General features: G+C 43.9%; 1 protein-coding gene across 3 annotated transcripts in view; it reads left to right on the top strand.

Moving 5' to 3' along the window:
• Nucleotides 1-14725, top strand: part of RSAD1 (radical S-adenosyl methionine domain containing 1) — a 68593-nt gene that overhangs the window by 42136 nt on the left and 11732 nt on the right. For 2 of the 3 annotated variants that reach the window (XM_069200069.1, XM_069200067.1), the window contains exons 5-8: nucleotides 2042-2105; nucleotides 5509-5656; nucleotides 7742-7796; nucleotides 12804-12907. In XM_069200069.1, coding sequence (XP_069056170.1) covers nucleotides 2042-2105; nucleotides 5509-5656; nucleotides 7742-7796; nucleotides 12804-12907 — 371 coding nt within the window. The remainder of the gene's footprint in view (nucleotides 1-2041; nucleotides 2106-5508; nucleotides 5657-7741; nucleotides 7797-12803; nucleotides 12908-14725) is intronic. The other variant, XR_011194200.1, reaches the window with a different exon arrangement.

Genomic DNA, 14725 nt, shown 5'->3' with positions numbered 1-14725 from the left:
CGTTGGCCCTTAACAGTGACTGCGTAGCGTCATCGTAGCGGTGGTGTGAGTAAGGAATTCTCTACAGGACCTCAGATCCCCCGCCTCTCCCCAGCGTAGGAGCAACTTTATAGAGACCAGTATGTGTACCTGGCCAGAAGTTCCTAATAAGTGCAGATTTGGCATAAGACCAGCTAGCAGGCAGAGTTAGAGGTTGGCTTGGGGATGGCACTATGTAACAGCCGATTTGTGCGCATCCCCACACGGGAGTAGCATGGTAGAAATCCCCAGGGATATGAAGCCAGGGGGGTGGCGGTTTGTAGTACACAAAAGGGCCTCCAATACCGATTCGTCATGTCACTCTCACTCTTTCACCCAGTAGGTCGCTGCCAGGTCCATTTCAGGGCCTGTAATGAGAGTTTAGGTGATAGTTCATCAGCAGGCGATTCCACCTAATAGTTTATCACTGCGATCCCTGGTATTGCGAGGTGTTTTCATGTTGCATCGTCCTCTCTCCCTGCTGCTCACCTTCAGCCCCAGTCAGTTTTGGGCGTGGGGGTTCCCGCAGCCGCCGTATCCTGGGGGCCCCAGGTCAGCCCTCCATCTCATCAGGCCTGAGGTTCCTGTCATGGCCCTCCCTCTGCAGGCCTTTGTGCCCCCAGACAAGGAGGTGGTCCCCACGCAGGTTCAGGTGTCACCACCCAGGCCTCCAGAGTCAGGTAGAGAGCTCGCTGCCACCCAGAGGAGGGGTGGGGTCAGTGTCCAACGAGGGTGTGCCTCCAGCTAGGCCCCGCCACTCTCCTCACCTTTAGTCTGAGTGGGGGGGCAGCAGTAGCTTTGTCATAGTCCCTCTGGGGCTCCAATGGGGTCCCAGTTATGGGCCCTCACTGGCAAATTCCGGAGCCCAGACTCAGCTCGCACTCCATGAGGTTTCAGGCCATCCTGCGAGGAGGGATGCTTCCAGGTAGGCCCAAAGACTCACCACTGTGGCCTCGGGTGGTGTAGCGGCCCAATTTAAGGTAGGCAGCATGTCCGTTGTCTCCGAGCGGGCATGGCATCTCCCAGGGGATAGGCGCGTGTGGCGCTCAGTAAGGGGGCACTGCATGACTTCGGCAGTCAGGGCCTCAACGGCCTCGTGTGCCCACCATCTTTAGCGGCTGCCGGTCTCATCTTCTGTGCTCCACAATTGCTGCGGAGCAAGTCTGAATGGCCCCGCTACTGTGGTGTTAGAAATGTAGGTGTTATGGCTAGCATGTGTGACTGCTCTGGCAGCTGTTTCCTGACGAGGATTGGCGGCGGATGATGGAGGGCTCCGAAGCACTCTAATGCGACTGCCGTCTTGATGCCTTAAGCCACGCCTCCGAGATCTTCATTTTAACATTGCTTTTTTCCCCCCAAGGCAGTAGCTCCTGTGGTGGTTATTAATGCTTTCCTCATATGATATTCAACCCACCAATGGATCGCTGCCTTCACCATGATGTAAAGTGAGGACCATCCTAAAGGTAAAGGGCTCTCCTTCTAACATTCTTTAATCTCAGGTGATAGTGACCACAAGTTCCCTTTATCCAAGGAGATCACAGAAGGGCAGCACGATCCGTCCTTTATTCTGAACTGTTGGTGATCAAATTAATGCATTTTTATCAGAGGCGATGGTAATTAAAGGAGTGCAGCATTTTCTCATTCACTTAAGATGAAAATATTGCAGTGCCATCCGTTTAGTGATGGTGATCAAAGGCAGGGGGCATAAGGCGCAGCCCTCCTTGCTTCGCCTATTCAGAGGCTTTGATGATCATAGGAGAGCAGCACAGCCCCCATCTAATCTGAGATGATTATGGTCATGTTAGTGCAGTACCGCCCCTTTAATATTAAACCATCACAGGAAGTTAGTCCCCCTTCTATCTGAGGTGATTGAGATTGTAATAATACAGCACTGCTCCACGTCCCCCTCCGTACCCCAGTTTCCTCTGAAGTCCAAAGCCGCCCCTCTAAAAAAAGGGTTCTCCTGGAATTGTAGGTTCAAGACTGTCGTTCTGATTGTGATTTTTTTTTTTCTCACCTACAGGGGGCAATGAGCACTCACAATTTGGCTTACTGGCTGGGAAGGCAATACATCGGGATTGGACCAGGTGAGACCTTAAATTAGTAGGGAGCGGATACTTGAACATGAGATACCTATTCTAGTCCTGTTTTTACTCATGAAAGTTATCTGGCACATTTGAGAACTGCGTGCACAGCATGACACTCACACTGCTGGGGGTCACAGCACTGAGTATCCCAAACCCATGCTACAGTATTGCATATCACTTTTCACATCAGTGTCCCTACCGAACACTCCATGTCCAGAAAGTAAACATGAATACTGTGCAAACATTGGAAAATAGGCAACAATGACTGGATCTTAACTGGTATCAGAGGATTTCCCTTCAGTGTCCTTAAAAAAAGGCTCAGACATTCCTACATTCAGTTGATGAAACTGATGCTTGTCTGTCCAAGGTTTAGGGCAATGGTCTATGTTTGGACACAGGTGTGGGGCCACACCTATTCACTGTCTCACTTCCCTTGGCTTGTGGCCATGAGTTGGTGACCTGCCCTGTGCTACTTCTTTGCAGCCTCACAGTAGAGCAGCAGGTCTGGGCACTGGTTGGGCTCTTCCTGTCCAGTTTCATCCTAGGATGGAGAACTATAGTTCAGAAGGCTCAGCCGCACACTTCTCATGCATTCCATGTGCCTAAAACTGCCCTGTCTAGCCACTGGAGTCTTGAGGGTCAAGTCTGGGCGTTCAGGCCAAGGGGGTGGCTTTTGGGGCTCAGCCGAACCTCCGTAATAGGGTCCACCTTCTCTCACGGTGTCTGCTTCTGGGAAGAATCTCCACTGTGGCATGCCTATGGCTATTAGGTTTACTGTTCTGGAGACAAAAGAGTGGTTCCCAAAAGAAAATATGGTTGTCATTGGTTTCTAGGTTAACCTTGTTGCTTCCTGTATTTTTGTGTGTGTAAAGTGTTACTTAACGTTCCTCAAGGTTTCCTATTACTTTTTGACAATGGATTTATCATCTCATTAGTCTTTATTTTTCAGTTTATGACCTTGTTTTTTTCCTTTTGCTTGAAGTCTCTTTGTTGGACTTAGGATCTCCAATTACCGTAGTAGCTTGGTTGGGGTTCATGACTGGTATTCCTTTTGCTACCCATTTCCATCTAGAAATTTAAGGAGCATTTTTTCTGCCTTTTGTGTTTTTTGCTCCTGAAGTGGGATCTTTTTTTGTTGGAAACACTGCCCAGATACGCATTCGTTTTCCGCTGGCTGGTAAAGTGGTTAATAAAAGATACCGGGATTTACACCCTGTCATTGAGAGGAAGAGGGTTTGGCAGGAGGGATCATACTTCACTTTGCCATCTCTTCATTCTCCCAAATATTGAACATTTTTTCAGCTCTAGTCCAAATGTCACGCCAGCCTTCATGGATCTTATTTCTGGCCATTAAAACAAAGCAAAAAATAAATCTTTATTGTTGGTGATGCTAACATCTGACTCCATGGCCCTACAAACTCTTGCACCTACTTCTCCTCTAACAATATCGTGTCACCTGGCCTTCTCCAGTTAGTATTTGGCCTTGCTCTCACACGGTAGACCTTTTCTTAATAGTTGAGGCCCTTCTAGCTCTACCCTCCATCACATCTGGACTGTGGAGAGACACTTATTGACAGTAGTCCGTAGCCCTACTGCCCTGTCCTAACCATGGCTGCTTTTATGTTGGTCCATTCTAAAGTTAGCCTCGTACCTCAAAGATCTGAGGTTGCATTTGCACCAAAAATTCCTGACCCTATTGTAGTCTAACTTTTGCCCTCACTGGGATGTGCTCAGTACAGCTGTCCTGGTCTCTTTGTAAACTCCATTATCTGATTGGTGTAGGAAAGAGTCAAGTAGACACTTGTTGTCCATAAACATTCTCATCCGCTTATATCCTGAAAAACTCCCACACACCACGCCTAGCTATACTCACCCAAAAAGATACACTTTAATTGGGAAAATTGAAAACTGAATTGTCAAAGCGACCAACTGCCCAAACATACTCAGCCGAATAGTAGCAAAACTAAAAAGCCCTTCATGCCTCTGCAGTACCCATCACGCCTTCCAAAGGATACTGTACCAAATATTTTCATTGGGAGTGTTGTCAAGATTGAGAATTTCATCCCTGCAGGCCAAGGCTGTCAATCAGGAAATGTAGGCTACCCCTTTTGTTGTGTCTCTATCACCGCAGTCACTTTCTAAGAAGGGCAGAAAAATCAAACAATTACTTTAAGTTGAAAGAAGCAGGCTGACGTTACCATATTGATATGAGTTTGCATCGAAAGATGTGGGATCAAAAAAGTCACCCAGTGGTTTGACCTTAACCACATGGACAAGCACAGAACCTTAAGAAGAAAGCAAAATAATTATAGTGTCTTCATTGTTGTATGCAGTTCAAAATGTTCATCCTTGGCTAGTTAGGATAGCATGTGTCTTAAGTGGTTGTATTTGGCTTTCTTGTCTAGGTCTGAGTGGTTTGCATCTCATGAACATTGAATTCCTCAGTCAGGCTCAGGACGGGCCTTTTTCTGAGTATATTCGGAGTCTTAGTCAGATAAAAGTGTTCATTATCATTTGCTGGTTAAGGGGGCACTTCATACTGTGTTGGTAAGATTGTTTTGCCTCCTGATAGTTTCCTGTATCGTATGAAGGTCAGAGAATTTATTGCTGAAAATAATACATATCCAGCTACAGAGGCACACCATTAAGTATTGGTAGATTTAAGGGCTGCTACTTAAGACCTGCCTTGCAAAAATATTTTTGACAAAGCTGGATCTCGCCATATCGTTTAAGAATTTTTTTGTGGACTGTATTGAGAGACCCTCTCAAATACTTGGGAGTGGATCACTTCATTTAATGCAAGATGGATTTTCCTACCCAGCTTCCTTGAAATTTTACCAACTACCAATGGTCCTGTAGCACTAATAGGACTCTACTTTCTGAAAGCATACATTACTACGCGTCTATGCCATGGAGTGTTGATGGGAGGAAGCTCACATCGCTGCTTCATCTCTTGAGAGGGGAATTATGCCATACTTGGAGGAATCTTGTAGCACATTTGCAGAAGTAGATGTTTTCCCCACATTTCTCATGGGACTCCTGTAGCACTGGAAAGACACAGCTTGGAGACGACTCACACTTGTGGGATATTTACCACATTATAGACGTGACACATATGGAGAAAGCCTATCTCTGAACTCTTTCAGCATAGGCCACTGATGGGAAGAAACCAAACTTACTAGGGTCTTGTAATGCTGAATGAGTGCTCAGTGTTGTAACACACTGCTGAATGTAGCTTGTGGGGAAAGACTAATGGATGCTCACGCCAACAGAAGGTTCATTCAGATCTATGACAGCAGCACTTGGAGAAATGTCTTTGAGAGATACTTTTGGAAGTGTGAAGTTTGAACTCCTTTTCAAGTGGGTTTAATACCTAAAGCAGTAAGGGGCTTCTTTCTTTTAGGGGCACATGGCAGATTTGTTCCCCGAGGTGATGGGAAGTTTCATCGTGAATCCCGTATACAGACGTTGGAGCCGGAACCATGGATGAAGGAAGTGTTGAGTCATGGACATGGCACCAGGAAGAGTGTGGAGCAGACACAGCTTGAAGTGTAAGTACGTCAGGCACCGTTTTCTCTGAACTGATACAGTGGACGCACAGGTCTCCAAATGTGCCAGTGACCTTGGCGCTTAAAAAATTGAGGCCTGACTTCCTCATCTCCTCCTTGTGAGCAATTTATCTTTAAATTGAGTATGAGCACACACAAGGTGCCAGAGATCCCAGTGTCATTGAAATGGTGGTGCAAGTACCACTATTCCACTCTTCTCTGAAGTAATGAAGGGGTAAGTATGCAAGAGAAGACAATTACATAGTATCTCTTAACTGGTTGTGAGGACTCTAGACATGCTTGTGACCCTAGTATCTCTAGACAGCTGTTGTGAAAACTCCACTCGGGTGGCATTTTTTTTTAATGGCTGATCCTAAACTGCAGCGTCGGGTCTCTGTTCTTTCACACTGTGTCCCATCAGTTCCTAAGACTCTTTTCTCGGTTTGCTGTTCATCTTTTGTCGTATACACATCACACCTCTTGAGCATGTCATCTTTGTGGACACCAATAATTACTTTGGTATGCTCAGCTCCTTCACACACTCTCCCTTCATTTGTGAACACGGGTGGCATTGCATCCATCCTCCTTTAAATCCTCGGCTCACATGACACAACTTCCTCTACCTCTTTGACACCATTAGCTTCGGTAGCAACGTTTGCCCCTGTGAGACCTCAACAAGTTCGTCCTGGAGTTAAGTTTAAGATAAAAAAAACACATCTAAGATTGGATTTTCAGTGACATGTAATGCAGGGCATTTGCTCGTCGAATCAGGTATGAGAAGGCAGCATTATATAAACTTTAAAGAGGACAAGCAACTGTGGGAGCCCTGTGTGACTCTACAAGTAGGGATGCCTTCATCAAAGAGTCAGATCCTGAACCTGAAACATGTGGCCAGTTGTTACTGAAAGATTGTGATGGGAGGCTCTGATCTACAGTGCCCAGTCTCTTCAGTAATATACAGTTGTGCACCTTTTGGAGAGCAGTGTAGCACCTAATGGAATACTTTCACCCTTGTTAAGGGAACAGATGAACCCGAAGACAGTTAGAAAGATTTCAGTCCTGTGTCCTGTGCTTTGGCTGAATTGGCTTAGAACCGGTGGTTGAGAAAAAGGCATTGATGACTATGGAGGAACCCTAGTAGCTGGGACACTATAATCTTCATTAGAATTTTGGTGAGTGCTGGTAGGGTCTAATACATTGTAGGTTCTCTGCTGTTGTACCTCTACTCCTCCTGCTCTGGCACCTTTCACGTTTAGGCTGCTGAAAAAGCATTCACTGCTTTTGCCCCTTTGCTCCTTTGATTTAGTTGGTTTCCCACTTTGACCACTCATGTTGCTGTGATGTCATCCCTTTCCTTGCCCCTTTTGATTCATTTTGCTACTATCTCCTAACCCTTGAATCTCTTCAGCTTTTATTCCTTTAGCTTCTGTGATTGTCTTACTCATACCTGTTGGATGTTTTTAAATCTGGTGTTACTCTACCTCCTCTTGCCACTTTGATGCCATCAACGCTTGTCACTAGAACATCGTTGTCCCTCAGCTACTGTGGCTTAATCCCCATCACCAGTTTCAGCTCCCTAGCTGCCAACTCTTCTTCTCTTCGCTCCTATTTCATCTCTTGTCAATTGTGACTCCATGCTAGTACCCCATCATTCTTCTGTGTTCTGTAACTTCATCTTCCTTAACTATGGACATTGGAAGGCAAAGACACAAGTTAATGAGTGACCTGAGAGCAACATACAAGTGAGAACAAAGACCAGATTCCACCCAAAAGACTCCCTCCGGCCAGCAAGAACCCGACATGCATCCCACATTGTAATGCATTCTTCTGAATGGCAACAGCGTTTTAATGCTTTAACAGCTGTAAAAGTCAATTTTTCAAAGTGACGTACAGGATATACCTTAATTCCCTATTGTACTACCCAATGACCGGTTTGACTTCTTGTCTTGTGTAGTGCTTTTTCTTTGTTTCTGCTTTGATCACTTTGACCTTGGTCTCTATCTCCACTTGCCTCTTTTGATCCAGTTCCATCCACTGGCTGCATCTTATTCCTGCCGTTGTCATCTTTGTGGCTTTCTTTCTCCGTAGGCTGGAAGAGGCTTTGGTCTTAGGGCTGCGTTTGGACACTGGAATCACACATGAGGTGAGTTTTTGATGATTAACAGTGGTAATGGAACTTGACTTAAAGACCATCCTTTATTGCTTTTTGGTCAATAAGCTGATTTTAACAACTGAAATTTGAATTAACATTGCCATTGTTAAAGTGAGTGAAGATTACATCTATGTAGTGATATTTACAGAGATTGACATCACTTTCTGATGCTGTAATTGCTTCCAGTACCCATCTTTTGTGAAGGTTCTGTCCAGATTGCCTTCTGTATATGTTTCTGTGCTTCTTGTGCTGCTCCTTGTGGGTCTCTTTGTGTCGCTTGCTTTTGTAGGGTTTTTGTTTGGTACGCCCAGTAGGGTTCCCATTGTTTACTCCTTAAGGACCGGTCTGTTCTGGAGAAATTGGCTGTATACCCCTCCCACCCTAATCAACTGTTTCGGCCCATCTACCTGTGAGATGCCCCCCTCCATTAGCAAGGAGTAGTGCTCCCCTCCTTGGGGATTCGCGTATACCGCACCCCTCTGGAATTTTATGAGGGCAGTGTTCATGTAGCATTACCCAGAATTAAAAAGCTCATTCAGTTCTGGTAGTCGCCTCCTCTGGCCCCCATTGGGCGGATATCCCTGGCGAAAATGGTTTTGGTACCCCAACTCCTGTGAAACTTCGCCAACCTCCCCGTTGTTCCACCACACACCTTTTTCCAGGAGTTAGGTATCTGAATTTGGGGCACCTCACGACATTGGGTACTACGATTGCCGGTGGACCAAGGCTGTCTTAGCTCACAACCGGCCACATGTTTCAGGATCTGACTCATTGATGAAGGTATCCTACTTGTAGAGTCACACAGGGCTCCCACAGTTGCTTGTCCTTTGTTTGAAGCCTACTACTTAGCAGTGGAACTACAGTGGCTCTCATGGTGGACTGCTGGCCGATACATGGGTGAGAATGGTGGAGATGGAGGGAGTTCTCCCCATTTCCTCTGTCTGTGGTGTACTGCTCCCACAATCTGTACCCCCCACCATCCCAACCACTGCAGGTAACTATAGCACGGCAGACATGCGTTTCCCGCACTTTTCATATGGCAAAACGCACTCGGTCGGGCGTACACTCTGGAGTTTCCCTTTATTGGCCTCCCAAAGGTTCCTGGCACCTATACACAACGTGAGCTGTCGCTCTGGACGGGCCAGTTGCTCCACACAGTAGGAGATCTGTTTGCGGATCGCCACCTTCTCTCATTTAAACAACTAAATGACGGGTTATGATCTCCCACCAGGCCATTTCCCACTCGATAGACAAATAGTCTGCACCTGCCTTCTTCTATGGCACACCAGAGATGTGGAACCCGCTACTCACCCAGCAGTACATACCACTCTTATGATGGGTAACGGGCCGCACCTCATTACATGGCTTTACAAAACCATTACAGATCTGTCTGTGATGCATCTAGACTCACTCCAGTACACAAAGGAACATTTGATGCCTTGCTCTATCCAAACCAAATGGTGGCACAAACCCCTAAATGCATTTAACTAAGGAGTATGCTTAAAAATAGAAGAGAAGAGGACAACTCCATTCACTTTTTGAATTAATAACTGGTATAATGTAATTGTGTTTGTAGTACTCTTTTGTTATTGGTTTGTTGTATGATTTTTGTCCTTTGTTTATTGAGTTTGTGGGCTTAAAATATTGTCAAAATTGCGGTATTTTAAGAATATGGAAAGTGTATAAGTTGTTGTTTAAAACACCTAAATATTCAGTTAAATAACTGAAGTCAAGAAAATTAAAAGTGTGATCACTCTGAAAAACTGTGTAGACAAAATAAATATCAGCATAAGTATCTTTTTTGATTTTCAGTGGCCCAACTTTGCTGAGTAAATAGGCCGAATCCCCCAATTCAGTACTTTGAGCGTGGGTGATTATCCGCAAGGGTTTAATTCACTAATAAAAGGTGTGATAAAAGCTTTTGATTGAATCATAGAGACTCTGCCTTGAAGGGTAGATCACAAAAATACGACGGAAAAAATACACTGTCATATTATGAGGACCACAAACAAAGGTTAATAACTACCCCCTCACCATTCTCTTCGATAACATTAAGTTCTACTGCTAAACAGCAAAATGAAGTAGAAAAATTGATAAGACAAAAAAGCACATAAGGACAGAACTTCATGGTTAATTTTTATTGGAACAGCTCACAGCAGGAACCATCCCCGGGGGCTTACAAGTGTGTAACATGCCAGACATTTTTGTGGAAGATCCTGAATATCGAAAACGTTTTGGTTATATTAGAACCAATTCAGCCGTGATTGGATGGTTCATTCAATAGAGATGGCACAAATAATAAGCAAAAAAACAACTTGATTAAATTCTTGCACTCGAACAAGCCATAAAAGACAATGAAACCATTTTGGAAGCAAAAACACTACTGGAGAAGATTGAAAAAGATTATACTATAAACCAGAAAAACACAGCATTCGAAAGAGACCAGAACATTTTCAACCTGAAAACGGTGTCCCTTATCTGAAGGAAGATTTCTACACCAGACAAGAATCAAGAAGAGTACTCTCCGAGTACCAAGGAAGATTAAAACACGAATTCCTTACTTGTTTAAATACCTCGTTTTCTAAGTCAATGGGCAACTCAAACCATGTAGGACCTTCAAATCAAAATACCAGCACAAGATAAGGTTATTTTTAGGGAGAAGTCAACAAAGGTCAAGAGGCAGGTACAGAGCTACAAATCAACCATGGGCAATGCGCACAAGGCAACAGTCTTTGAAAAAAACAATAAAAAACATCAATTGTAAAATTATATTGGCCCAAAAGAATACGAATTCTTAAACGTAAATCCAAGGACCTCAGTCATGTACTTCTTACCAAAAATACACAAAGATGAGAAGAATCACCCAGGAAGATGATCGTCTCAGGGTGAGACTCTATTTTGGAATCAGTCTCACAATATGTGGATACCTTCTTAAAACCATGCATGAAAGAGGTACCATCGTACCTAAGGGACACAATGGATTTTATTAATAAAATAGAAGGACTCCAATTTTATTCTGGTACATAGTTGTTGGTAACCTTCAATGTGGTTTCCCTATATACACAAATACCGCTAGACAATAGTCTTGAGTCCATGGAATTTTATTTGGAGGCAAGACCCAGACCACACAGAGTCCCCACACAATTCATTTTAAAATTAGCAGGTTTAGCTCTAAAAAGAAACTATTTTATATTGAAAGACAAATTGTTTGAGATAAAGGGGACTGCCATTGGATGTTCTTTCACGCCGGAGATGGCTGTATTGTACATGGCATTATATGAAGGAAAATTGATATACTACAACAGTCCATTTCATAACAATATAACAAAATGGCTCAGATACATTGGTGATGTTTGGTGTATATGAACTGGAGATGAAGAATCCCTCAATCAGTTTCATGATTGGTTGAACGATAAAAGTATCGGACATCAAATTTAGCATGTCTAAGTACGAAAGCACACTGACATTTTGGCTGTACAAGTAAAAGTAATTGAAGAACAGGTAACTACAACCCTCTGCCAGGAGCCAGCAGACAAGAATAATGCCTTAAACTGTAGAAGAACATTAAAAACTTGATCAATCTCAAAAACTGTGTGGACAAAATAATTATCAGCATAGGTATTTATTGTTGATTGATTTTCAAGTGGCCCAACCTTGCTGAGTAAATAGGCCCAACCCCCCAATTCAGTATCCAGAGTCACTCTGGTAGAAATAGGAGAATGGATAAGGGAGAGTCCTGCATGACAAATAATGGTTGCAAGCCTTAAACTTCCCCCAGCGAATTTTGCGAAACACCAGCTTCAAGAATATACAGTTCTTCCTTCCTTCTGCACAGAGCATATCTTACCCTGGCCCAGGAAAAACAGTATTTTCCTAATGTACAAGCGAGCTGCTCACGATATCACACCCCAGACGTGGACTTAAAGCATATTCTAGGGTCCTGCCCGAATCTTCAACACTATTGGACGATGGTCCTTGACGTCCTACAAGCAGTCCCGGAACTGTCTGGTATCTAAACCTGGGAAGCATGCCCACTAGGAATCTTTAAGCATCGCAAATTCTACAAGGTTGAGAACTTCTTGATAAATGAATACTCACACTACATTGGCACTCCCCGACAGCCCCTCCTCTGGAAGCCTGGTATGGTGCAGTGGGTAAATGGGCAATGGTGGAGAACGACACCCTTCGTTAAGAGGAGGCTTGCCACTGCACAAATATCCCATATCCATCCACTGGACGACTCTGCTGATGGAATTTACACAGCATACAAAGAATTATAACCTACCCCCATAAACATGAAGATACAGTACACCGACCTCATTATAGTCAACATTTCTGTCACTTACCTCATTTATGAAGTAGTCCTATAGGTTCTCCTCCATCATTAACTAGTATGCCCTGCCGTCCCCTATTCCCACTTTCTCCCTGTTTGGTTTATAATGAAAGATGACCCCCTTCCCACTGTATGGTTGCTTCGCCACGCAGAAACAAGGCATTGTTGCAACCTCTATGGACTCATTCATAACTGATTTGAACTATTATTGCAACTACTATCAGGACATAGTCAAAAGTCAAACGCTTCTTCTAATTTCGTTCATACTGGGTTTAACAACTATGACATTAACTGCTGGAAATGTGTTAATGTTTTTGGAAAACTTGATAAAAATGATTTACAAAAAAAAGGATGTGTCTGTTCTGGTCGGTGGAGTGTTCTTCATGGGCACTTGTATGTGCTACCTCCTGGTGTGGCTGTGGGTGAGAGAGTTCCACATATCTTTTGCATAGAAATCTGCATTACGTCTTGCAGTGATGTTTTGCTATTCTCTTTGATATACCATTCAGTTGTTCTTCATGATGCCTGATCTCTTGCTTTCCAGAGTTGTTTATTGGGATATTCACTTTTTTGACCAGTTGCTTACTTTCCTGTCTGCCCTCTTCTCCTTTGGTTGATTATCTGCATATCAGTTTGAGTCATGCCTCGCCTTTTCTTTCTGTTAGCACTGGCAGGAACATGAGCCACCCCTGAGCCTACATGATTTATTTGGTGCTTCTGAACATGTAACAGCTATGATTCAACAGGGCCTTCTTCTACTGGATGGCAGGTACAGTAGTCGCGTAAAGGAGATGATGCCCATTGAAAATCTTATATGATTTGGAAATGTTTATATTAAAGCGGTTTTGGGGTAGTATCTTGAAGAGTGGGAATGAAAGTGGATGCTTGGATGTTGGACTAAGGGGGATGGTGAGGGGTTGTTACTAGTGCAATCACCTTCCTTGTATATATGTTCCTGGAGCATTGTTTATGTCTATTTTGTCTAATGCCATGATGTGTTTGTGGTTATCAGGCGACAAAATCAGGGTGCTACTACACCTGAGAAGGCACACAATGTAGTATGCATGCGTGTGGATGCCTTTTGCTATGTGGTTAGTTTTCTGACTTCATATTCCTAGGTCCAGAGTTATCTTCCTACCAAAAATCTGTGGTGCTTTGCAAAACTTCAAAGGACCATTAAGATGCAAAGTGGCATGTGTACATAAGGTGTGCCTCAAGATGCAGATGAAGGCCTGGAAACACTCAGCCTGTCCCTTACTACATCTTACAAAACATATGCCTGTGACTTTTGTAATTATTATATTGATGTCATATTGTAACTACTGTTGTGACTGATAATGTTGCCCTTACTGATGCAATTGTTATGGTTGTCTACATGCAAAAACCCAATAAAAATTGTTTTGCAAAATATCGGAAGGCTTGAAAATGAGGCAACAACGCCTCTTCCTATGCAGCTACAAAAAGAACAGTTTCAAGGATTGTCACTTTAAAGTTCTTCTTATGTAGGGTGGACAGAAAACTGTAAAGTCTTGAGTATGTTGTACTTGTCTGAACTATGCATAGCTGTAAATCGTGTGTGTGTTCAATCTTTACTTTCTAATTGATGTGTGGCCATGAACATGCCTGGGGGCTTGTGCTACATAGCTAAGAAGGGGAGTGGATTGTCTGTAGACAGACACAAAGCCACTGCACATGTTCACTCAGCCAAACTTTGTGCCTCAGGCACCAGGCGAAGGTAGAGAATTTGTGAGGCATTGCTATTTTGGCCTTTTTCCACAAGGGAGCAGCATGTTGTTCGGCAAACATCAGTACCTTGACATTCCAATGAAAAATGTGTGTAACATAGGAAGATCTGTACATGTATGTGTATATGAACCATCAAACATGCCCCACTATATTCTGTAATCTTGTGCGCCCAGGAGGTTTGTGTCCCCCAGCTTGCCACACCTGTGATCACTATTCTGGTGTGCCTGGGGGTCCTTTTCCAAGACCTTATGTAAGAGAATGAATCTGGCTGCAACATGGCATGTTACTTGACTGTGTATGGTATAATTCTAAAGGTTCAGGAAGGTACAACAGCAGAAGGCCTGTGAGCTTGAAGGGCCTATTCGCACAACACAATTGCTTGACTTTTAAAGTGTCTGACATGATAACGGGGTGGGTGCACACCAAAGGTTAACTGATAAATGGGCTACTAGACGCAGATGCCTGACACCTAAAGTACATGGCTAAGCTCGGTTTTCTGCCAACCCTTTTTTACTGGTGATCCTACTGCATATCTCTGGATGAGTATACAATCTACCACGATTTTGGCTTTGTTGCTGGATTGATGGACTATCTATAGCCTTTTTCAGATTACACATACTATGATAGATGCGGGGAACCTTGCACTCCTCTCTAGGCTGTGACATTGCTGGCATGTGCAACTCCGAGGCGTTGTGGTGAGGTATCCATTGACACTTGGGCAAGGACCAGGTCTGTCTGGCAAAGGAGTGATTTAGGTTTCGCGCCCCTAACACTGTCATTATCACTAATGGTTGTTGCAGACTTTCATTGATTCCATTGTTCCATACTCTAAGACACTAGT

This window comes from Pleurodeles waltl, chromosome 7, assembly GCF_031143425.1.
Source record: "Pleurodeles waltl isolate 20211129_DDA chromosome 7, aPleWal1.hap1.20221129, whole genome shotgun sequence".
NCBI lineage: Eukaryota > Metazoa > Chordata > Amphibia > Caudata > Salamandridae > Pleurodeles > Pleurodeles waltl.
The sequence above is the reverse complement of the archived record's forward strand: the minus strand, read 5'-3'. Positions and strand labels throughout refer to the sequence as shown.